The following is a 26033-nucleotide window of genomic DNA, read 5'->3' as shown; positions in this document are numbered from 1 at the left end:
TTAACAGCAATCTGTGTAATGACTGATCTGACCCTGAAAAAAATAGGTGGAATGTTGTTAAATGTCTTTTATGATTTAAAACTAGATTGTTTTAATTATTTTTAAATTTAAGTTTTTTTTTTCATTCATAATATTTCAGTTTCTACCTTCACTCCATTATATTCCCCAATTTTTATTTTGCTCTGCATAAATTTTAAAGGGATTTCCTGGTTGATTATCTCAAAATTCTTTGATGTGATTGGCTGCGTGGCCAGTTTAATGATACCACTGCAGCCAGCGTTGGGAATCCCCCCATTAAAAACATTACAGTCACGTCGCAAGAGGCAAAGTTCTCGCCGGAGGTTGCTAGATTTCTCAACGAGGCTTTCTTGAAGTAATTTCTTTGCCACTGACTGCAATATCCGAGCCATGGTTTCTGACACATGTGGCAGGATGGTTGGATTACTTAGATTTTGATTTTAGAATAATCCAAAGAGGAGATAAAGATTAAAATAAATTTCAAGAAAGGTACATTACTTTCAGATATTTTCACCACAAATACAGTAAAATTCCTGTTATCCGGCACGCTCCAGGAAAAGATGGTGCGGATAATCAAAAATACCGGTTAACTAAGATGCAAGAAGAGTTTCATGTTTTCATCCAGTCAGAAAGCTCTTGGGTGATCTTGCGGTGATGCAGGTGTTGAGGTCTTGCAAGAGGTGTGGGAGCATGCAAATCGAGTGAGTGGTGCTGAACATTGGGAGGCTGAGACAGGAAGAGGGCAGGCCACTGGTAACAACTACCCATGAGTTTCACAATTATTAGCAGTTGGCAGTTGTGAGAGAGAGAGAGAGAGAGAGAGATTAACAGGAGTGGTGAACATAACTGCTCAGCAACAAGTGTTAGTGCCAGGGATAAGGGATGAGTAACATCCCTTGTCCAAAAAAAAACCCAGTTACTAGAGTGTGCCAGTTGGTACAGTGTCCCGTAACAGAAATGTTATTGTATATTAAGCATAAATTCATATTCTATATATATTTATGTATATACACTTTTATGTTCATTCACCATTTCAAGAAATCTGATATTTACATGATGTATATTACTATCTCTCTTTTACAGATGTGTTGCACTTTGTAGCCTTGGCATTTGGCTCTGTGAAGAATTGGTACATGGTACTCACCATCCTCAAATCAAAGATGCTCTAAATGTAATCTGTGTAACCTTAAAGGTAAGAAATGTTACCATAGTGATTTTTTTAATTTCAGTCCCACTTTTGAAAAGCCATATGACAACTTCTAAAAACAAAAAAATTGCTAATATACTTACAGTTCCCAAACAAAGCAGTTGCACAAGTGGCTTGTGATATCTTGCATTTATTGATCAATTATGTGGACAAACTTCAGAATTATCCACCAGATTCTCCAAAAAAAATTATTGAGGTAAGATTCATTTATTTATTCTGCTTATTGAAAATACTTCTACAGGCTAACAATTAGTCAATCAAGACTGCAGTCAATAAGGTTTATTGGAGTAACCGGCTAAAGTTTGTGAACGTATGCTTGTATTGAGTAAGTGTAGATGCTGGATAGCTTACCAGGAGACAGTAATTCACATTTATATAGAACATAGTGAAGTATCACAAGGTACTTCACAGGAGAGTAAGCAGGCAAAAATTGAAGCCAAGCAATAAAAAGGGGCTATTAGAAAGGGTAGCTTAGCACTTAGTCAGAGGCAAGTTTAATAAGGGTTTTAAAGGAAGAGAGAAGGGTAATGAAGCAGGGATTTATGGAGGTAATTCCAGAGTTTATGGCCTAGACTCCTTAAGGCACAGCTGCCATCATTGGTGGTTAAAGGGAGTGAGGTATGCATAAAAGACTAGAGTTGGCGGAATGTGGAGTTCTTTGCCAATAGAGATGTTTGGAGCAGAAAGATTACTTTTTGACAGCTGGCAGTGCACCATATTAATGTTACAATGTATCTATCGATGATATGTAAAATTAGTAATGTTCTGATGGGATTTGTTTTTGCAGAGCTTCTCGAGTAGGTTGAGCTGCTATCCTATTGCTATTGTTAGTCAGAATAAGATAGCAATAACTGGTTTAATGGCCTTGATGACCCTTGGTCTTATTTTGTGACCTTTGAAGTTGAACTTGGAAGGGTAAATTGAGAACTGCAAGAGAGGAATGCAAAGAATAATTGTAAATCAAATATATACTGCACAGACTTGACAATATGAAGTATAAAGTAGTTGGTTACGAGAAAAACAGGATTGAATTGCATAAGATAAGTGGCACGGAAGCTTGACCCTCCCCCCATATTAACCATTTTTCCTCGTTTAAATGTACCATCATAACCATCTATTGCAGGCTTGTCCAACCTTTTTGTTTGGCGGTGGGCCACATTTGCATATTTTTCTCACTCAAAGGGCTGGTGAGCAAATTTCAGAAAGATAAGGTTTGGCTGGCAGAATCACACTCCCCACCCCCCACACACACACTTTCACTCTCTCGCACTCCCCCAGCCCCCCCCCCCCCCTCCCCCCCCCACACACACACTCAGTCACTCAATTTCTCACAGACCCCCCCCCCCCCCCCCACCACTCTCAGCTAGTCTCTCACTCCCACATACACACACACTCTCTCACTCCCGCATACTCACCATGGCACCAACTCCTTCCCAGGTCCGTCAAAATATCCCCGTACCTGGGCTCGGCGCGACCTCACCCTCCCTGCTTGGCGCCCCGGGCTCTGGCCTTGCCGCTGCTTGGCACCCTAGGCTCGGGCTCCACCATTACTTGCTGCCCATACTCACTCATTAGTGAGTCTATCAGCAGCAAAGGTGGGAGAGAAACGGCCTGTGATTGGAGGAGCAGCTCCATGCAGAATCTTCCTTTAAACTCATCTGTTCACCCAGAATTTTGAAAACTGGCGTGGGGGACCGCATACAGGGCTCGATTTTCCTTTGAAATCCATGCAGACTATTCATCAATATATTTCTCATTTCTAATGTCCTTCTATCCTCTTTAGTGAGGATTCAATTATTTTTCCTATGCTCATGTTAAGCTGACTTGTCCATATTTCCCTGACCATGTTCTGTCCCCCTTCTTAAATATAGGAATTACATTAGCTGTCCTCCAGTTTAGCATAATTTTTTCTAATGAATGATTACATATGAATAGTAATGCCTCCACTATCTCTTGCCTTTTAAAATACATGGATACAATCCATCTGGACCAGAGGTTTTAACCGCTTTGAATTTGTTTTGCTTATTCAATGCATGCCCTTTTTTTAATTTTAATTCTGTTTACCTCATTGTTATATGGAAACCAAAAAGGGTAATACAGTGAAAGTTGCTAAAAATGATGGACTAAAGAAATTTAATGGACATCAGAAGGCATTGTTACTTTCAGGGAGCGTTTGTTTTTTACCAAAACTTTTAAAGTGAAAACACTGATTTGAAGGAAATGATAAATTGAATGCCAACTTGGCAACCATGGTCAGTGGTAGAAATTGGCCCTCAAGCTTCCTAAAAATATTTTACCTGCTATGTGCATGTCGCACATTAAAAGGACATTAGTATTAAAAATAAGATTAACAAAACACTAAATTTACTGACACACTAACTTATACCAACTTTAAAAATAGTTCCCATAATTCACGCTGGGGAGGCCAACTCTTCCTTTAAAGTACCTTGTATTAGCTTTTTCTCAGCTCCTGAAATTTGGTTATTTGATATGGGATTTCCCTAATCAGCTCAAGATGTTCCTTAACCATCACTTTCATATTCTATGCATATTCCTGGGAGTTCTCTGTTTTCTTAGTCCATCCATACATACAACATCCTGTTCCTTGTGTGATATTTGTACATGCCATGTGACTTCCATCATCTTTCTCTTCTGCAACTCCCTAACCCACCAGTGGAAATCTTTCTTAGCTTTTGGCTATTTATGGGTTTTTTTTATCACCCAGCTGCTCCACAGACTCCTCTTGAGACCTGCTGTTAACACTATCTTTGTGTCCGACATGTAGAAAATGACTTCAGCAATTCTGCTTTTTTCTTCTTTACAACTTGCTTTTTCTTGTATGACAATCTTTGACCTAGAAGCAGTAACAACAAGGAAAATTTATAATTACTTAAAAATGTCTGGGAAATCTGCAGTAGTTTTTAAAAATAGTAGTTTGGCAGTACAGAACTTGAGTATTGCTGAAAAAAGAGGCATGCTGTCGAAGCTTTCCATCTTGCACTCATCAGGACAGATGCAAGAATGCCAAATTTCAAAGGGAACAATTTTTGCTGCATAAGAAAAGGTTGCTGATTGGTTGAGACATTGCCAAGAGAGTCCACTTGCCAACAAGGCAGCATGCTGAATGAAATGAACAAATCTAGGAATACCTTACAAATTTGCCAAATGTTAGAGATGTAAGCAGAATCATGAATTAAACTTCTCAAGAAGGCAATGCACTGGCATTAAAAGAAGTAGTGAGATATCTGCAATAAAAAGGCAAAATAAAGTAGCGCCCTACAAAAAATAAAATCCTATAACACCACATCATCTGATGTAAAACAAGTTCGTGTAACCAAACAAACAGGAAGGGACAATACAAAAGAAGTGCAACAAAAGGCCCAGTGCCAAAGATGTGAAGGCTGAAGCAGATTTGAAATGGAGTATTAGCAAAGGAGCTTTAAATAATGCTTTTGTTAAGCATACAGTTTGGGCCAAGCATTTCCACAATGTGAGGATCAAATTAAAAACAGACTTCCTTTTCTTCAGAAATCAGCAACCGGAATGCTCGCCTTTCCTAAATTGACTCTCACTATCCCCCGTTTGGGACAAACTCCCCTATCCCTTCCTTTTCACCCTTTATTTTCCCCTCTGACCCTCCCCTTGTCTCCTTGTTTCCAGCTCCCTTTGATCCTCTCCTATAATTTACTCCTGGGGCATAATTTCGTTCTTGGTGGGCGTGTGGGCCCCACCGGCTCGGCGGCGGGCGGACAGCCAACCCCCGCTGCCGAAACGGGGCCCGCCACCATTTTGAGTGGGCAGGCCAATTAAGGACCGCCCAGTGGCCTGCCCGACAGAAAGTGCAATGCGCTTCCTGTACAGGGGGAGAGGGAATCCCCAGCTGTCAAAGTGCACTCTTTCACGGCTGCGCGCGAAAGAGCGCACTACTCCCTGAGACAAAGTGCTGTCTCAGGGAGATTAGTGACACTGTCAAAAACATAAAAAATAGAGAAATAAAAATATTATTAACATGTCTCCCTCATGTGACAATGTCACACGAGATGGGACATGTTAATAAATATCACATTACATTTATTAAAGTTTTTAAAAAAGGCACATGAAACCTATCCCGCCGTTGGATGAGGTTTCATGTATTATCAGAAGCCCGCTGGGGCTCCTGGCCTGCCCGCCAGCCTTAAGGTTGGACAGACAGGGCCTTTAATTACTTTAATTAGCCTGTCAATGGCCTCAATTCGCCATTGACAAGTCGGTGGGCGGACAACTGATTTCGCTGTCTGCCCGCCTCCCTAAAGATTTAAAGGGATCAGGATGACATCGGGGGTTCCTCCCGCATCATTTTCCCGTCGGTGAGTGGGCCCCGCCCCCAAATCACCGACAGGAAAATTCTGGCCCTGATCTTCACTATCCATATGCAATGCTACAGGAAATCAATTAGTAAATCTAAATATGATTAATGCATCCGGCCAGTTATATTGCTTCAGTAAATTTACTTTATTATAATAAAGCATGAATCGCAATAACATCAGAAGCCTCCATTGCAGGCCCCAGACTACCATGAACACTACCAGAGCAAACTTATTTTTTTCGCTATCCCCTTTCCAAGAGAGAACTTGCTTAAAAATCTTATGAAACATAATTACATTCCTATGACTGTATTTTCTTGGTTCTGGAAAAGTTATTGCCCCTTTTGGATGGCCAAGACAAAGCTTGTTCTAACATGAACTTTACTTGTGTTTTTTTTCATATAGATATTGATGGCAACAATTACTTATCTGCTACCCGGTACAGAGGTATCGCCACATGAGCAAGATAAAAGGGTATGCCCAGGGCCAATTGGACATGAGCAATAAGGGGAATGTTTACAAGTTTGAGCTTTTATTAACTTTGTTTTGTGCCTTACCCTTCACAGCTAGTAGTATCCCTATTGCTTTGCCTTTTGGACTGGTGCATGGTACTGCCTTTAAAAACCCTGCTACAGGTTGTCCAAGCTGCAGGACAAGATAAGGACAATGCCGACAAATCCATTCTCAGTTGTGTTTACAAGGTATACTTAAGTAATGTTTTAATAAATATTTAAATTTATATTTAAATGGCTATACTGTTTTTCTTGAGATTTTTGCATTGTGATACTATTACTCTTAAGATGACTTTGGCAAACATCTGATACTGAGAAATCACTTGTTTCAGACCAGCAACGATTTTGTTTTTCAGAAATTGTTCTTTATTTAGTTCAAAACTGAGGTTCAGTGTTACTCTCCCAATCACTGTGCTTATATAAGTTCTGTTGAATTTGACTCATTCATCTTCTTGCAAACGCCGTCAGTTTGGATCTGAATTTCTCTTTAGACAAGAGGAGATTCCTAAAATTTAAAATAGATTTGAGAAATGTTACCAGCATCTTGAGCCTCATGCTCAGTAGTTAATTTTGTTTAGACTTGTGACACAGTTACAGTCAGTGTGTGTGAGAATACAGTGGGAATGATCCTGTCTGAGTTCACTTTCTAAACTCATATAATCTCCATTTGAGTCAACCTATTTTTATTCTGTAAATTTTTTTTCGGGAACACTGCTAGTGCAATCAACCTCTATCCACAAAGTAAACGATTAATATATTAATTTCCTTTAATTGGAAGTTCTGTTTATTTGTTCACTTGCAACAAAATAATTCTTATTTCCTTCCTAAAGTGGGTTTAAGATTTAACCTCCTACCAATTATTTTGCTATCCTTTGCCTTCCCTCCAGTTACTTTAATTAGGTTGCAAGTACAATATTACAATTTTCTTCTTCAAAAATAATTACCCTTGCCTCTTTCAAGATGACATTCAATGTTGAGAATCAGTTCAATTGTGCTTGATCAAAGAACAAATGTATATATAAAATAAAAATCAGTCCTATATATTCCCTTGTCCTATTTATTTTTCCATCCACACAGACTACTCTTCCCTCTTTTTTCCTTTTGGTAAGTTGGTTTGCTGTGAGTGAAATCTTGCAGTGCAGTGATAACATCCCTACCTCTGGGGCAGAAGCTTAGGGTTCAAGTTCCACTTAAGGATTTGATGGTCACAAAAGGTGCAAACAGGTTGATTATCAACCTGCAAATCCTTCCAATATGTCTAATGGCAGGTGGTAAGAGCGGGTGTGTTTCCTGGTCAGCTATACTGTAGAACACAACGACAAACCACTGCACTACTTTGTCAAGGATAATCATGGACCAATCCATGGATCACCAATGCTCTCACAGGGCATGGTACCTGAAGGAGGAGGTGGCGGCGGAGATTTGCTGTAATTTAATAAATGAACCCATATGATCATTTGTGGTGAGAGAGTTCACTGTTTTGTAGCATTCTCAGTGGTGTGTTGATCTTTAATTGTAAACCATCTTTGCTGTCTTTTGTCAACAGGTGCTGCATGGCTGTGTTTATGGAGCTCAATACTTAAGTAATCCTAGATACTTTCCTCTGAACTTATCAGATCTAGCCTCTGTTGAATATGATCCATTCTTACATTTGGAAAGCTTGAAAGAACCAGAACCTTTGCACTCCCCTGACTCTGAGCGCTCATCGAAACTCCAAACTGTCACAGAGGGTATGTACCAAGAAAAACCAAAAACTTGTATTAATTAGAATCCTTCCAAATAATGAAGGTGTATCTTGTGGTATTGTATGGTTGCATAGTTATCATAAATGGCTACCAACCCAGAGGTCAACTGTTTAATCTCCCAAGGCAATTTTGTGAAATTTAATTCCTAAATCTGATCATCTATAGGCTAAAAAATTACTATTCAACAAATAAATAACTAGTTCATCTCCTCATGGAGCATTTAAGTGGTCCCCAACCTGGCCCATGGTTGACCCTTGATGCAGCTTAGGATGGACAATAAATGCTGCCTTGTCTGTTATCCACAATTCAAGAACATTTTTTTAAAAATCTTGCCCATAGCAGTTTAATGTGTCACCTGTGTACAGTTTTATTTTGATTTTGAAAAAAAAAATTCCTCTATTTTCTTGTTTAACACTGCTGTTATCTAAACACAGATATAAATAACTTGAAACTTTATTTTCAAAATTTGCATTTCCCAATTCTGGTAGAATCATAGAATGGTTGCAGTACAGGAGGAGACCATTTGGCCTATCGTGTCTGTGCCAACTCTCTGCAAGAGCAATTCACCAAGTGCCCCTCCCCCACCTTTTTCCTGTAGCCCTACAAATTTTTCCTCATCACATAATTGTCCAATTCTTGAAAACCATGATTGAACCTGCCTCCAGTGCCCTTGGGTGGTGCATTCCAGATCCTAATGACTCACTGCATAAAAGAGTTTTTCCTCATATTGCCATTGCTTTTTTTGCCAATCACCTTAAGTAGGTGTCCTCTGGTTTTCGATCCTTTCACCAATGGGAACAGTTTCTCCCTCTCTACTCTGTCTAGACTTCTAATGATTTTGAACACTTTTATCAAATCTTTACTCAACCTCCTGTTCTCCAAGGAGAACAGTCCCAGTTTCTCCAGTCTGTCTGTGTACCTGAAGTTCCTTATCCCTGGAACCATTCTCATGAACCTTTTCTGCACCCTCTCTAATACCTTATAAAGACTCTGGAAGAGTTCCTACAGAATGGAGGGTAGCTAATGTAACCCAACTATTTAAAAAGGGAGGTAGAGAGAAAGCAGGGAATTATAGACCAGGCAGCCTGACATCAGTAGTGGGGAAAATTCTAGAGTCCATTATAAAAGATTTAATAGCTGAGCACTTGGAAAACAGTGGCACAGTCGGACAGAGTCAGCATGGATTTACGAAAGAGAAATCATGCTTGACAAATCTACTGGAATTTTTCGAGAATGTAACTAGTATAGTTGATCAGGGGGAGCCAGTGGATGTGGTTTATTTGTACTTTCAGAAGGCTTTCGACAAAGTCCCACATAAGAGATCAGCGTGTAAAATTAAAGCGCATGGGATTGGGGGTAGTGTATTGAGATGGATAGAAAACTGGTTGGCAGACAGGAAACAAAGAGTAGGAATAAACAGGTCTTTTTCCGAATGGCAGGCAGTGACTAGTGGGGTACCGCAGGGATCGGTGCTGGGACCCCAGCTATTCACAATATATATTAATGATTTAGATGAGGGAACTAAATGGAATATCTCCAAATTTGCATATGTCACAAAGCTGGGTGGGAGGGTGAGCTGTGAGGAGGATGCAAAGATGCTTCAGTGTGATTTGGACAAACTGAATGAGTGGGCAAATGCATAGCAGATGCAGTATAATGTGGATAAATGTGAGGTTATCCACTTTGGTAGCAAAAACAGGAAGGCAGATTATTATCTGAATGGCTATAAATTGAGAGAGGGGAATGTGCAACGAGACCTGGGTGTCCTCGTACACCAGTAAGGTAAGCATGCAGGCGCAGCAGGCAGTAAAGAAGGCAAATGATTTGTTGGCCTTCATAGCGAGAGGATTAGAATACAGGAGCAGGGATGTCTTGCTGCAATTATGTAGGGCCTTGGTAAGACCACACCTGGAATATTGAGTGCAGTTTTGGTCTCCTTATCTGAGGAAGGATGTTCTCGCTATAGAGGGAGTGCAGCGAAGGTTTACCAGACTGATTCCTGGTATGGCGGGACTGACATATGAGGAGGGATTGAGTGGGTTAGGATTATATTTGCTGGAGTTCAGAAGAATGGGGGGGAACCTCCTAGAAACCTATAAAATTCTAACAGGACTAGACAGGGTGGATGCAGGAAGGATGTTCCCGATGGTGGGGGAGTCCAGAACCAGGGATCACAGTCTTGAGGATATGGGGTAGACCATTTAGGACTGAGATGAGGAGAAATTTCTTCACCCAGAGAGTGGTGAGCCTGTGGAGTTCACTACCACAGAAAGTAGTTGAGGCCAAAACATTATATGTTTTCAAGAAGGAGTTAGGTATAGCTCTTGGGGCGAAAGGGATCAAAGGATATGGGGAGAAAGCAGGAGCAGGCTATTGAGTTGGATGATCAGCCATGATCATAATGAATGGCGGAGCAGGCTCGAAGGGCTGAATGGCCTCCTACTCCTATTTTCTATGTTTCTATGCCCCTCCTAAAGTGTGATGCCCACAACTGGACACACTACTCCAGTTAAGGCTGAACCAGTGTTCTATACAGGTTTATCATAATGTTCTTGCTTTTGTGCTCCTATACCCTTTGACATAGAAAAATAGAAGCAGGAGGAGGCCATTTGGCCCTTTGAGCCTGCTCCGCCATACAATGTGATTGTGGCTGATCCTCTCTCAATGCCATACTCCCACTCTCTCCCCTTACCCCTTGATGGTTTCATGGTTCATGTTCATATTTTGAAGGTAACGTAGAGCTCTGGGCAGATTAAAGATTTAATGTAGAAGGTGGGATAAATGCACCTAAAGCTGCTTGGGATCTATTACGTTTAAATGGTTGGAGCCATGTTGACTTAAGGGGTTAACAGCTAGAAAGGTGAGATCCTAAAACAGCAAATGGACTTACCTAGCTGGAGTGCTGGAGACGTGATGTCTACACTGCTTGCGAAGTAGTGCAGTTCAGAGAGATGTGTTTTGGGGGTTAGAGCTAAATTAAGTTGAAAACATTCAACGAACCCTGAGAGGCCACGTTGCCATGGAGATGGGTAGAGCTTAAGAAGGTTCTCTGGTTTCAGTTTATCTGTGTGTTTGCTGGGAGAGGTTAGTTGCAGTTTGGACCTTGTATAGTTTGCAGCTCATAGAGAAGCCCTGGGAGCCATTCGGTGCAGTTCAGGGTCAGAGAAGCCCTGGGGAGCTGAGAAGGTGGCGGAAGGTGGTTGGTTCCGTGCTAGAGGTTTGGACTCGGAAGAATCCCTGGAGCCATTTACAGCTCAGTACAGCTGGAAGACCAGAGTTCGAAGGAACCCGGAGCAGTGCCAGCTTAGTGAAGTTAGCAGCCTGCGAAAGAGTTGGAATTGTGCTGGTAATTGGAGGTGGGAGTGCAGCTTTGTGAATTCTGTGGAATGCAGTCTCAAGAGAAGAGATTGAATCATCAAGGGGTGAACAGTCGTTGAGACAGTCCACGTTGGAGCGGCTTTTGAATGAATTGAGAGGCTAGATCTTCGAAAGTGAAGAGTTGAAATCCCTCCTGAGGCAGATGGAGTTTTACCAAAATTTTATGAGTCTGTCACTGATGCCTGGGTGGGTTGCTGAGAAATCCCTGGGATCTGCCTTGCTCACATCTGCCATTTAATGTGCAGTGTGGTGTTGTCATGAAGCTATTAATGTCTATAATATTATTGGAAAATGTTTTTCGTTTAAAATAGATGTTTAGTCTGTGTGTGTGTCTTAATTGGATTAAAGCCAGCTAGTCTGGGTGCTTTGATGTGTGCTGGTTTTGATATGTAAGAGAGATAGGGTGTATTTGCAGTTTTTGAATAGAGCATTCAAGAATAGGGTGAAAACTGACATCTATCTAGCAGCTACCAAGCAATAGGTTTATATTACTGATAAAATTGGTACTGTGAAAGGGGCTTCAATGTTAAAAGGTGAAGTTCAAAGAGGCTGGTGAGACAATCGGTAGTGGTAGGTATAACTTCAGTTTTCAGGTATGCAGAGCAGAGGCAATATGAGATCAAAAGGCAGCTTTAAGCATCCAACTAGCTCCACAGGAACCAAATGAAAAGAACCGAATTTTGAATTTGTACGGTGAAAATGCTTTGCCTGTTGTTTGTCTAAGTCTATAGGTTGCTATTGCCTTAATGGAGATTAGTTTGGGAATTTGTTAAAAGATATGATAGTAATTTGTAGCCATGTGTATATTTATTTTAATCTGTGTAAATTAATAAAATGTTTCCTTTAGTTTAATGTAAAACCTTGAGAACTGGTGGTCTGATTCCTGAATTTAGAGTTGCATTTCAAACATAACACTTAAAATTATAGGTTATAACAGTTGTTTAAAGTTTCCCTCTTGGATTTTTAAATAACTCCACTTTACCAGCTGCATTGGTCATACAGATGTGTACAGGTTCATACAGGTTCAGTTTGCCTGTTAATTCATATTTACCTCATGTTAATTCTGAATATTAGAGTATAAGATAGATATTGTAAATGGTTTTAATTTTCTGACTTTGTATAGTAAAATTAATTAAGTTCATATAAAACCGTGGGATCTTATGGCTTTATTCTTCTGGTGGGTAATTGGGCTTTCAAACTTTGTCTACTTCAAACAAAGAGGTAGGTGGTGCAGACATCTTTGCAATTCTGGGCACAGTCGACGTAATCAGTCACGTGCCATTGCATGTGAGTGTTGCCTTGACATTTTGTGCTTGTTCTTCTGGCGGGACAGGGTATTGGTAATGATAAGCCCATGTCCTGAGCTTTTGGGAATGAGAAGAATGCCTTTGAAGTTGACATTTCCAATTCCTGGAAAAACTCAGCAAGTCTGGCAGCATCGGCGGAGAAGAAATCAGTTAACGTTTCGAGCCTTCATGGCCCTTCGGCAGAACTGCAGCATAGTTTCAACAAGGGAGAAATATAAATTGGTTTAAGGTGGGTGGGGGGGGGTGGGGGAAGAGACACATTGAGGGTGTGGTGTGAGCAGATAATCAAAAGATGTCACAGACAAAAGGGTCAAAGAGGTGTTGAAGGTGGTGGTCTTTGTCTGAGAAAAGTGCTGATTAAGAATGGAAAACAGGATATTCAAAGTACAGCTCTAGTGGGGGTGGGGTGGAAAGACTAAAGGTTTTAGTTTTAGATTTAAAAATAATGGGAATAGATGGGGAAAGAAGAATCTATATAAATTATTGAAAAAAAAAGTGGGTGGGGGGGGGGAAAGAAACGGGGTGGGGATGGGGGGAGGGGGAGTTTAAGATCTAAAGTTGTTGAATTCAATATTCAGCCCAGAGGGCTGTAAAGTGCCTAGTCGGAAGATGAGGTGCTGTTCCTCCAGTTTGCGTTGGGCTTTACTGGAACAATGCAGCAAGCCAAGGACAGACATGTTGGCAAGAGAACAAGGTGGAGTGTTAAAATGGCAAGCGACAGGGAGGTTTGGGTCTTTCTTGCGGACAGACCGCAGGTGTTCCGCAAAACGGTCGCCCAGTTTGCGTTTGGTCTCTCCAGTGTAGAGGAGACCGCATTGGGAGCAACGAATGCAGTAGACTAAGTTAGGGGAAATGCAAGTGAAATGCTGCTTCACTTGAAAGGAGTGTTTGGGCCCTTGGATGGTGAGGAGAGAGGAAGTGAAGGGGCAGGTGTTGCATCTTCTGCGTGGGCATGGGGAGGTGCCATAAGTGGGGGTTGAGGAGTAGGGGGTGATGGAGGAGTGGACCAGGGTGTCCCGGAGGGAACGATCCCTACGGAATGCCGTCAAGGGGGGTGAAGGGAAGATGTGTTTGGTGGTGGCATCATGCTGGAGTTGGCGGAAATGGCGGAGGATGATCCTTTGAATGCGGAGGCTGGTGGGGTGATAAGTGAGGACAAGGGGGACCCTATCATGTTTCTGGGAAGGAGGAGAAGGGATGAGGGAGGATGCGCGGGATATGGGCCGGACACGGTTGAGGGCCCTGCCAACGACCGTGGATGGAAAACCTCGGTTAAGGAAGAAGGAGGACATGTCAGAGGAGCTGTTTTTGAAGGTAGCGTCATCAGAACAGATGCGACGGAGGCGAAGGAACTGAGAGAATGGGATGGAGTCTTTACAGGAAGCGGGGTGTGAGGAGCTGTAGTCGAGGTAGCTGTGGGAGTCGGTAGGCTTGTAATGGATATTGGTGGACAGTCTATCCTCAGAAATTGAGACAGAGAGGTCAAGGAAGGGAAGAGAAGTGTCAGAGATGGACCATGTGAAGATGATGGAGGGGTGGAGATTGGAAGTAAAATTAATAAATTTTTCCAGGTCCCGACGAGAGCATGAAGCAGCACCGAAGTAATCATCGATGTACCGGAGAAAGAGTTGTGGGAGGGGGCCGGAGTAGGACTGGAACAAGGAATGTTCCACATACCCCATAAAGAGACAGGCATAGCTGGGGCCCATGCGGGTACCCATAGCCACACCTTTTATTTGGAGGAAATGAGAGGAGTTAAAGGAGAAATTGTTCAGTGTGAGAACAAGTTCAGCCAGACGGAGGAGAGTAGTGGTGGATGGGGATTGTTGGGGCCTCTGTTCAAGGAAGAAGCTAAGGGCCCTCAGACCATCCTGGTGGGGGATGGAGGTGTAGAGGGATTGGACATCCATGGTGAAGAGGAAGCGGTTGGGGCCAGGGAACTGGAAATTGTTGATGTGACGTAAGGTGTCAGAGGAATCACGGATGTAGGTGGGAAGGGACTGGACAAGGGGAGAGAGAAGGGAGTCAAGATAACGAGAAATGAGTTCCGTGGGGCAGGAACAGGCTGACACGATCGGTCTGCCAGGACAGTTCTGTTTGTGGATTTTGGGTAGGAGGTAGAAGCGGGCCGTCCGAGGTTGGGCGACTATCAGGTTGGAAGCTGTGGGAGGAAGATCTCCAGAGGAGATGAGGTCAGTGACAGTCCTGGAAACAATGGCTTGATGTTCTGTGGTGGGGTCATGGTCCAGGGAGAGGTAGGAGGAAACGTCTGCGAGTTGACGCTCAGCCTCCGCGAGGTAGAGGTCAATGCGCCAGACAACAACAGTACCACCCTTGTCAGCGGGTTTGATGACAATGTTGGGGTTGGACCTGAGAGAACGGAGTGCAGTGAGTTCAGAGAGAGACAGATTAGCCCCCATCCCCACCCCGTTTCTTTTCCCCCCCCACCCGCTTTTTTTTTCAATAATTTATATAGATTCTTCTTTCCCCACCTATTCCCATTATTTTTAAATCTAAAACTAAAACCTTTAGTCTTTCCACCCCACCCCCACTAGAGCTGTACTTTGAATATCCTGTTTTCCATTCTTAATTAGCACTTTTCTCAGACAAAGACCACCACCTTCAACACCTCTTTGACCCTTTTGTCTGTGACATCTTTTGATTATCTGCTCACACCACACCCTCAATATGTCTCTTCCCCCCCCCCCCGCCCCCCCACCCTTAAACCAATTTATATTTCTCCCTTGTTGAAACTATGCTGCAGTTCTGCCGAAGGGCCATGAAGGCTCGAAACGTTAACTGATTTCTTCTCCGCCGATGCTGCCAGACTTGCTGAATTTTTCCAGGTAATTCTGTTTTTGTTTTGGATTTCCAGCATCCGCAGTAGCTTTTAGCTTTTTGTTTTTATTTCCAATTCCTTCCCTGCCAATAGTTCCATTCCAGAGATTGGAATCTCTTCCAACTCTGGCATTGAAGTGTAAGAGAAGGGGAAGCCTGTTCCCCTTTGGGACACCACATAGCTTGGTCAAGTTTAGCAAAAAAACCTTCCTTGGTTTCGTTGCCAGCATGCAGAGAGTGTGTGTGTGTGAGAGATGGGGGGTGGGAAGGAGAGTGTGTGTGTGGGGGGGCGGGGGAGGAGTGTGTGCGTGTGTGTGGGGGGGGGGGGGAGGAGTGTGTGCGTGTGTGGGGGGGGGTGAGGAGTGTGTGTGTGTGTGTGTGGGGGGGGGTGAGGAGTGTGTGCGTGTGTGTGGGGGGGTGAGGAGTGTGTGCGTGTGTGTGGGGGGGTGAGGAGTGTGGGCGTGTGTGTAAGGGGGTGGGGGGGGGGTGGAGTGTTGGGGGGGAGGAGTGTGGGCGTGCCTCCCCTCTGCCCGCCCCTCCCACTCTCCCTCTCCTCCACTCTCTTCCCCACCCCCCAAACCCCAGAGTGCGCACACGTGGTGTGGGGAAGTGATTGTGTGACCAGCCAGTGCTCATTTATTTATTTAGAATACATTGGTAATGAAAGCCATCTGGCATGGCTCTGATAGAAGCAATGGGGACATACCCTGAAAACACCTGGACTTTGTAGACCAGTAAATCACTATAGCAGACCCAGTGTTAGTGGTCATGGGATCACAAGTAAATGGCGAGATCATTGTGTACATATCAATGGTGGAGAAACTTGTACAATATGCCTTTCAACTTTGGTCATCCAATTTCTCAAGAAGAAGTTAGACTTGATAGAAATAATCCGAGTCACCAGGCTGACTCCTGGGCTGTGGATGACTAATCATTTACGCTCAAGCAGTTAACTCATTCCCGTTTGAGGGAGAAATGTCGAAATAACTAAACGTGAACTTCAGTGAGCACAGGACTATATGACACAAGTACAAAATTCACAAACCAAGAAAGAGATTGGAAACCACTACCACCACCACCAACCCCCACGCCGCACCCACCCATGGAAACAGTAGTTCATTTGGATCATTTAACATCTTTAAAATATCGCTTGACCGATAACTCTGGTACACAGAGTTAAGGCTTCTCAACACATTAATAGCACTGTTTTTCTCTCATGGGATGTATAGTAAGTGCCCTTTAAGGGGATCAACAGTTGGTAGTGGGAAAAGCCTGTGATAGAGTAATCAGACATGGACTCAGGCTGGAATAACAGTGGTGTTGCTGCTTGCCCTGAGTTTATAGTTTTTTATCCCCAAACTTTCTTCTTTTCCCTCAGTTTTTCTCTAAGCTTTATTTCTCAGCTGGTGAAATTTTATATGCTAACAACTTTTTCAAATTTAATTTTAGGGTGTGAATTATTTTCTCACTTGCAATTTTAAAGCTGGTAGCAGGTCAGTATAGAATGTATGAAACTCATTAAAGCCCAATAGTATGTCAGACAAGTAGTCATTGGCAGCCCAGAAACCCAGATTTGTATGAATGAGTAAATTCTTCTAGCATGAGCTAAGGGTTAAATATGCTCATTTAGGTTGTCCCTTGAGATTTGACAGTACAAAAAAGGGGTAGTGGATATACCAAGCAACGACAGGTCAGTCGTCTAATGTCTGTGATAGAAGTATGAAGCACTCCCACAAAAAGCAGTAGATGCTAACTTAAATAATTTTAAATGATAGGTTTTTAACCAGACAAGGACATAATAGTATATGGAGCCAAAGCAGGTGGATAAAGTTATGGTACGAACCGTGATCACATTGAATGGCAGAACTGGATGGGCTGGATGGCATACTACTGTTCCTGCCTTCATCTAGCCTTCCCTCCCTTATTGTTGAGTTTAGTTAAGTGATATAACAGCTATCTGTCAGTAGAGGGCATCTTACGCTTTCATTTGTTTGAAGTCCAAGTAATTTTCAGTTGGTTAGTTCCTTTGCAGAAAATTTATTTCCAGAGATTTATTTTCTTGTTTAAATGCATTATTATTTTAGTACAAATTCCATATTGATTTTAAGAACAAAGTAAAATACTATCTTTGTACTTTTAAAACGTTTCAGTTTGTTTCATATCTTCATGCAGTGCTCACGATAAGTAAGCTGTCCAAAATTCTTGCTGTGAAGAAGTTACTCATGCCCCAGCATTTTGTAATTAAATTTTTAAAATAGATTTTCACTCTCTTGAATTCTTAGTTTGGTACAGAATACATAAATGCTTATGGAACGTAGCCCTGCAGAGTTCAATAATTTGTGCATTTTCATATTTTCAATACGTTGTACTTTCATGAAACAATTATCTTGGGACTCTGATATCTAAAATATGCCTACAATTTAGTAATCTCTGAACAAAAATGGAAATTTATATATTAGCACCTGTCAATTAATCATATAATTGCACCTTAATTTATTTTTAATATTCAATTTAACTTTCAATTGTTTTGGCGTTTAGAATTGTGGTTGACACTTCATAGTTGAGTGGTGTAATTTTGAATTTATCCCACTTTTGTGTTTTTTTTATACCTATGTAACTGGATCTTTTCCCTCCAGATATATTTCTGGAGAGAGAAGATCCTGATGTCTGGAAGCAAACAAAATGGAAACCGATGAGTTCAATATCTGTATGATGGGCTTTATGTAGTGCTATTCACTATTCATGTTGAGTTTCCTTCAGGGCACAAAAATGGTATTAGAGATTAGATAAATGCTGAGCCCTTTTGCTATGTGCTAACAGCAGGTGATTTTTCTTGCTTATATCATCTACGTGATGCTTTTCATTGGAACAAAAATTACTAATCATCACTGCATTGTCCAAAGCATGTTTAGTTCTTTTCAAGCAGTTTTGAACCATTGGTGAAGTGCCAAAGTCCTCTAAACATAGCTGCCTCTAATAAGCTCGGCATTGGATTCAACAAGTATGATTGATAGTTGTCAGTGGGATAAGAGGTAATTACTAAATGCAGCAGCACTGAAGCAAGGTAGTTGGCCATTTGTCAAAAGCAATGTCCTGATAGCAAAATAAAGATAATCATCTACAGGCTTACAATCAAGAGGGTTTGAAAAGACGTCTGTACTAACTATTGGTATTCTTACCTTTGAAATGATCTATTGAGAATTCAATAAATGCTACAAAAAACTTACGCGAGATAGAATCTTTTAATATTCTAAATGTATTTCAATTGTATTGTTTAAATTACCTTTAGACTTTGCCGTAGGATTCATTCAATCTGATGTGCCAAAATTACATTAAAACTTGCTGTGTTTGAAGAATTTAGTGTTCCTTTTCTACCACTTCCATATGATTTGTTCTTCCAGGAATGTGTGAAGCATATTTTTGAACTAAGTTGAGTTACAAAAGCAACAACCATAAAGTGCCTATCAGTTTGTCAAACCCATTCCTTCAGATCTGTTCTTTCATGGGCTCCACCCAAATTTAATTTCCTGCGGAATCGTCTTCCCAAAATTTTGTTACCCTTCCCCCAAAAATTAAAACATAAATTTCACTTCACATCCTACATTTTCATTTTCACTTATCCTTTATTTGTGCTTTCAGAAGCTCGAAAACCAATAGTGTTCCACATCTCTATTTTTACTTATACATGCAACCCTAATTCCTAACCAGATTTTGAGCCAAACTTTTTTCATTTTAAAAAAAATGTTTAATTCCCACAGCATTAACTGCTTTAGCTGGAACCTTTACTGCATATCCACCACAGAGGTTGGCGAAGAGAAAATAAATGAAATCTTTGCTTGTTAATTTTATACTTATTGGCCCAGATCACCTGGTGTCCGTATTGTCAGATACAGAGATACGTATTGCAACCCATCAGAAGTTCCATTGCAGTGACTCCATGGAAATTGCCCGGGAAGTTTGAACTTCCAACGTGCAATTCTCCTCTTCCCGGGATCCTCCAAAACAGTCTCCAACTTAGAGTTGGGTTCGGAGACTTCAAACTGTTCCAATGTACTTACCTGAATAGTTACCCAAAAAAGTTAGACCGGAAAATCCTAGCTTAACTAGGTAGCAATATAACTGACACCTCCCCTCTCCTCGCACTAGACCCCCACTCCTCTCAAACTGACCTGACGCTCCCCAGCATCTGACCAGACGCTCACCCGCCTGCTCGCTCACTAACGCTGAAAGGCAGTTCAAATGCCCCAAAGCTTTTCAGTGTGTTAGTAAACACTTACCAGAATATGTCAGCTAACGCTGTAAAAAGGCTTGTGAAGATGTACTACCAGAGCTGAATTTGAGGGAAAAAAAGATTGGATGAAATGATGAGCTTGGTAACCTTCCGAGGTGCAGTAATTACTGCTGTATTGCATCTCCGCTCTTACTTTTCTGCACACGACAGAGCTTCCCTCCCTCCTCCTCCCCCGACAATCTAGTGGAAGGAGGCAACAGTTCGATGGAAGACCACTCCACATTTCTGAAGAAACTGGGATAGGATGATCCTGCCAGAAATGCAGAGCTCTGTCATGGTGCAGAAAAGTAGGAGTGGAGCTGCAATACAGCGGTAATTACTGCACCTCGGAAGGTTTGGGCTATTATTTTATCAACCAAGCTCACTGTTTCATCCAATTTTTTTCCCCTCAAATTCAGTTCGAGTAGAACACCTTCATAATTTAAATCTCTAATTCATTAGATCAATTTGTAGCTCTTCATCATCTCAGTGTTACTTTGCAGATAAGGTACTGAAAATTGTCCATAATTTTCCAAAGGTGATCGCTTTTATCTGTATACAGAGTAATTTGTTTTGATACTCAATTCTTTTGGAATGTATCTGAATAAGTGATTGCCTTGTTGATAGCTTGGGATTAGCTGGATACTTAACAATGAATAATTTTCATTTTCCAACTTTATTCACATTCACTCCTTCATTATGTACATGGTTCATAATTTAACCTTGCTTTGACAAAAACCCAATTGCTCCCACTGTGGCCCACATATTTCCATTGATTAGATGCTTTCAGAGTGCTACCTGGCCACATAGCTTGGTATCGCTGGCACCAGGGAACTGTTAACTGGCAAATATACTCATAAATGTCTTTCACGAATTGCTTGAATAGTAAGGGACCTAGATCTTAATGGAGCTTAATTGATCACTACCCTTTCACCAGAAGCTTTTAGTTGCGATTTAATTAGCTGATTTGCCATTAATTGCACATACCTTAATATTTAAATGCCTCCTATGTGAATCTTGTTTCTGAAAATCCATGTAGATTATTCCTATTGGAATGCTGTCCTTCTTAGGTACTCTCTTCAAAGAACTGTAATGCATAACTAATGCCTTTGCTATTGGTATTTTTGCGAACTGTCCTTATGAGTGCAAGACAAAAAGCTTTAACAGAATTTCTTTTTTTTCAGCAATACTGAAGCTCTGTACTACCAAGCTACTAATCTAAACACTATTAAACCCAGGTTGCAGAAGTGAAAAAATAAGAGTTCAAACACAAACTCTGACTCTCTTGTAATTATTTATTGCAATATTTGAAAGAAAAACAAACTAAAAAATCAACATTTTCTTGTGACCCCTTATTGGCATCCAATATATATTTGAATATATTTCAATTTTTATTTTATTAGAAACTTTTTTGTTCTGTAAAAATGACCCCCATGATGAAGTTAACTATTGCTACTGGCATAGTTGATATTCTTACTCTAAGGTGAAACGTTCAGTCTTTGTCATTTCCTGTTCTCAACAGAATTTCCTTGTGATGAATATTTTTAGGCGTACTTCCTAAGCATTCATACAGTTTGGGTTCAGGCATTTTTCTCCAGCTACATTGTTATTCCCATTGTGTGAAGTTTTTAATCTATTTTTTCTAGGTGCTATGTCAAACACAAATGGAAGCAAATACCTTTTAGTGGCTCACAGTATGCATTAAATTTTGGTTTTGTGCAAAAGCTGCGAAGGATTTCATATCTGTTGTTGAACCTGGGCTAGATTTTCCATTCATTCGTAGTTAATTGGTGAAAAAACTAATCCCCCACAATCATCTCTTGTAGGGCCTGTTGAGCTGAATCATCAGTTGATCCACCCTTATCCAAGAACTAATGCTATAGAATTACAAAGACAGTACAATACAGAAACCGCCTGTCCGCCCAATCGTTCCGTGTTGTTGTTTATTCTCCATGTAAGCAATAATCCATACGCCTACCATGTTCTCATATTTAATTATTATTCCCCTTTCCTTCAAGAATCTATCTAGTCTATTCTGTGAGAATGGATGTTACTTTTTAAAATATTTTTGGTGAGTATTGTGTTCTGTAAAGAAGGGTGGGTGTCTGTGTGTGATGTGTTGTGTGTGTGTGGAATTAAGTTGGCACGAGATTGATAGGAGTCAGGTTGTCTGGGGAGTTTGAAACATGAAAAGAATAGAGGGGTTAAGTTTGAGGTACAAGTAAATAGGTTAGATCCAACATTTGCATTTTTAGATAAGTTGAGAGTTTGTTGAATATCAAAGGGGAGTCAGAAGTGAGAAGAAACATGTTTGGATCTTGCAGGAGTTCCATAGGTAAATAGTCGTGGGGCTATTCTATTTTATTGACCCGAAAGCAAAGACAAGATATAGACATAAAAGATTTTATATTTGGAAGGATTTGAGTTTCAAGGAGGTGTGGGAACAATGGACCCGGAGATGAAAGGGAATAAAGATCTTTTAGAGTTACTGTGGAGAACTTAGGATCGAGATAGCTGGAGCTGTTTGAGCTGTTGAGCTATAGCTGGAGCTCTGGACTGGGAGAGGATGCCGTTTGAACCAGCCATCCAGAAAAATCTTGGGCTGCAACAAGCAGTTTTATTCTGAAGTGGATTCCACCGCAGAGTGAAAGAGTGTAGAGGTCATGTGGTATGCCTTTTTTGTCTTTAACATTGCATAAATTTTGTTTCATATGGCAATATGATGACCTAATAACCACAAATTTGATGAGTATTGAAATACTCCAACAGCATTGGGCTAGAGGGAGTCTAGACAATACTATATAGGAGGCATAGTGATTAAATCTTCAAACAGCAGTTTTCCTTGTGTAATATTACTGGATTTTATAGTTCAACATCTATAAGGGGGTGTTGCCTGGAAGGTGTTTACTTGTGGGTTTGACCAAGTAGAGTTTTCTTTTGGGGATGTTTTGTAAGACTAACATTAATTGTGTAACTGTAATCTTGTTTGCTTAAGTTTTCTTTCATTCTTATTAATTAAACTTTTACTTTTAACTTTTTAAACCCCAAAAGTGTTACTGGACCTCTTATTACTGAGATAAGTACGTCGTCTTCTTGTTTTTAGAATACAAAGAAAAAAGAGTTATGGCCCGTAATGCAAGTTTCTCTCTGGGATTTGGTTTGCCCAGCAATTAACACCGGTGGTGGTCATAATAGTCCTTAAATGTTGAATCTTAAATCTATTGTAAAGGTGTTTTTTTTCCCTGTCCATTGTCTTAATTCTCTTGTATTTAACGATATCTGTGTCCTCTCATTCTAGACCTTCCAATTACTGGAAATGGTTTGTTTCTATCTATTTAAATATACCAGAGAGCATTTTGAAATCTGCTTTGTTACCACCTTTATTGCCTAAATAGCCTATCGTCTGGAGCCCAAAACTGCACACACTACTCCAATTTTGTCCCTACTGAGGTTTTATATAGATTACCATTGCATCTCAACTTTTATGTTCGGTAATCTCTTGTCTTAAAACCCAGTATTCCAATAGTTTTATTTTAAATGGACTTATCCGAAATATGCCATCTCTCTTTCTGACATTGATCTCCATCTGCCACCCATTCTTCCCATTTCACCATCTCAGTAATATCTCTTTGCAGCTTCCTTTAGTTTGAAGATTTAATCACTATGCCTCCTATATAGTATGGTCTAGACTCCCTCTAGCCCAATGTTGTTGAAGTATTTCGATACTCATCAAACTTGTGGCTATTAGGTCATCATATTTGCCGCATGAAACAAAATTTATGCAATATTAATAAAACAAGCGTGCAATCTTTTGAAAATAAATTTGAGGTCCTAAACCATCAGCACTCAAAGTGAATACACTCACTGCCAAAACTAGGAGAATAGCTTCAAAAGGGTTTTGCAATCCAACTATTCCACAAAGTAAGTCTACTGTTACACTCTCAAAGAGGGTGACGATCTGTTAACTGGAATGTTCTCTTTCTGACGATCTGCTCCAATTTATTTCTTCAATTGTAAACCATTCTATTTTATCAGTACTGATGTATTAGGAATCTTGGGCAGCAAAAAGAATCAGCAAATCTCTAAGTGTTGCTCTCTTGCCTTTCTTATGCTGTGGTGTACAGACATATTTAGTAGGCCTCTGCCTCGTGGCCAGCATTCTGTCATCTCTCCTTTTATGACGATAGCATCCTATTCCTTTCAGTTACCTGTTTCAGCTGATCTTTTAAGATGAAGGCTGAATACATTTAGATGTTGCTACACTACCCCAGTTCGCCAAAATTGCACATTTCAACACTCATTGGCAGCCATGCAGCGCTGTCTGTCGCTCACGCACCTCAACTGTTCTGCAAAAACTACTAACTGAACAAAACCAAGTTCTTCAGTTAGCATACTGGCCAAGAAAATTTAGAGAACAACTGGGCAGCTGTGCTTCAGAAAGCCAGCCCTGCTTTCACCGTTTCAAAGAATAATCCTGCACATCTAAATGTATTATCATTTAGAGGCATCCAGAGAGAACAAGAACAGAGAAGTTAATAAATGGTAATTTTCTTGCTTCATGGGGCAAGTGGCCATTCAGCTTCCAGGTAACTAGAAACTTGACAACTAACTATATTCTGACAAGCATATTCAGGTCTAACTGAAATGTGACTCTTGTTTGACAGCAGTGTGGTTGATTCTTCCTTGCTCAATTAAGTACAGACAAACAAATAGCGGCCTAGCAAGTGACACACATACTCATACCAGCCACTTCAATTTTAATAGAGCTGTTAAGAGATTGCCCTTAACTCCTGCTTTCCTCCCTTCTAACCAGGTTTTAAATCAGTTTGCAACTTCCCCATAATTCCATAAACTTCTCCAATAGCCTCTTGTGTGAATACCACATCCACTAAATGTTGTGGTATATCAATTGAGTGCCACATCCACTAAACTTTCTGCATCCAATATATGTTACTTCCTCAAAAGAGCTATCAGATCCTTGCCCCTACAAGGAAGAGGAGCCACTTTGAGGTTGTACTGACCATGGTGTTTGGAGATCAAACTTAGCTTTGGCAAATCCTAATTACAATGCTCCCTTGTATCATCTGGTACTATTGATACTGTTGGTCTATTCTGGACATTCACAAAGCCTTTCACAATTTTTAAAATTCATTCATGGGATGTTGCCGTTGCTGGCTTAGGCCAGCATTTATTGCCCATCCCTAATTGCCCTTGGGCAGGTGGCGGTGAGCTGTCGCCTTGAACTGCTGAAGTCCATGTGCTTCCCACAGTGCTGTTAGGAAGGGAGTTCTAGGATTTTGTCCCAGCGACAGTGAAGGAACAGTGATGTATTTCCAAGTCAGGATGGTGAATGGCTTGGAGAGGAATTTCCAGGTGCTTAAGTAATGAGAGTGGTTAATATGATGTGCAACAGTTTGTCTTTATCTTTTTCTTGAAAACACAGGTTTTGGATGCATTCCCCCTGCTCGAACTCCCAGTATATTGGATTTTTTTAAAAATTTTTTCCAGCTAAGATTCTGGTAGCCTCTTCCTGACCTTGAAATGTTATTTCTCAGATGACCTCATTAAAAAAAAATGTTGAGTTGATTTGTGTGCCCTGCAGAGAGGCCTGTAGCCCTGTTTAACATGCCAAATTCTCCATAAGATCACTGATTTGGCTTTTGAAAGAGTCATTTACCCAACAATCCTTCTGCTTTAGAAAATCAATTATAGCAGTCCATGTAATTTCTTAACTCAAAACTTCCACCATCTGAGGGTTGTTGTCACCCATAGAAACCTGCTATGTTAGCAGGAAATTGGATAGAGAAATGAGTAATAAAACAGCCTCTAGGAAAATCAAACAGATTATAAGCAGTTTGATTTAGGGAGTAGTAAGAATAGCTAAAGCTTCAAAAGCAGGAATTTTTAAGTGTTCTGTTTGCGTTTTATGTTTAATGTGGTTGTATTAAGCCAGGAATGGAGCTCTCTGTCAAAGGTGAGAAGCAACTGAAATGATTTTTTTTTTAAATGTAGTACATTTTTAGCATTTCAAGTTTATGAAAATGAGGTTTTCAGAGCTAGGTGAATTAAATATTTTCTTTCTGTAACCTGCAGAGTTCTATTTTTAACACATATTTGAATGCTGTTTGTCAGTTAGTTTTGTAATGTAGCCTCATGTGTGTTTTATTGAAACAGTGTCAAGAAAACAAGAAATTGTAATATATTTCATCAGCTAATATCACTGTCATTTTTCTTATGTACTGGAAGACAGGTGATTGGGGTAATTGGAGTAAGAGCCAGAATGACTGCATGAGTCTAAAACCAACAGTAATAAGTGGGTTTGTTATATTAATGAACCAAGAGGAACTTCCATCAGAATTTTATATAAAGCAATAACAAGAGTGTTTTTAAATTGAGTTGTTTTAGTTCAAACGTA

The 26033-nt window shown here is 40.7% G+C and overlaps 1 protein-coding gene across 6 annotated transcripts in view; it reads left to right on the top strand.

The window, feature by feature from the left end:
• The window catches only part of ralgapa1 (Ral GTPase activating protein catalytic subunit alpha 1), a 259513-nt gene that overhangs the window by 191406 nt on the left and 42074 nt on the right, over nt 1–26033 (top strand). For all 6 annotated transcript variants that reach the window (XM_078562768.1, XM_078562766.1, XM_078562765.1 and 3 more), the window contains 5 exons: nt 1102–1210; nt 1311–1421; nt 5974–6042; nt 6135–6269; nt 7627–7810. In XM_078562768.1, the coding sequence (XP_078418894.1) occupies nt 1102–1210; nt 1311–1421; nt 5974–6042; nt 6135–6269; nt 7627–7810 (608 nt within the window). The remainder of the gene's footprint in view (nt 1–1101; nt 1211–1310; nt 1422–5973; nt 6043–6134; nt 6270–7626; nt 7811–26033) is intronic.

Source organism: Cetorhinus maximus, chromosome 18 (assembly GCF_964194155.1).
Source record: "Cetorhinus maximus chromosome 18, sCetMax3.hap1.1, whole genome shotgun sequence".
Lineage (NCBI taxonomy): Eukaryota > Metazoa > Chordata > Chondrichthyes > Lamniformes > Cetorhinidae > Cetorhinus > Cetorhinus maximus.
Note: the sequence above shows the minus strand (reverse complement) of the source record. Positions and strands in the feature narration are given on the sequence as shown.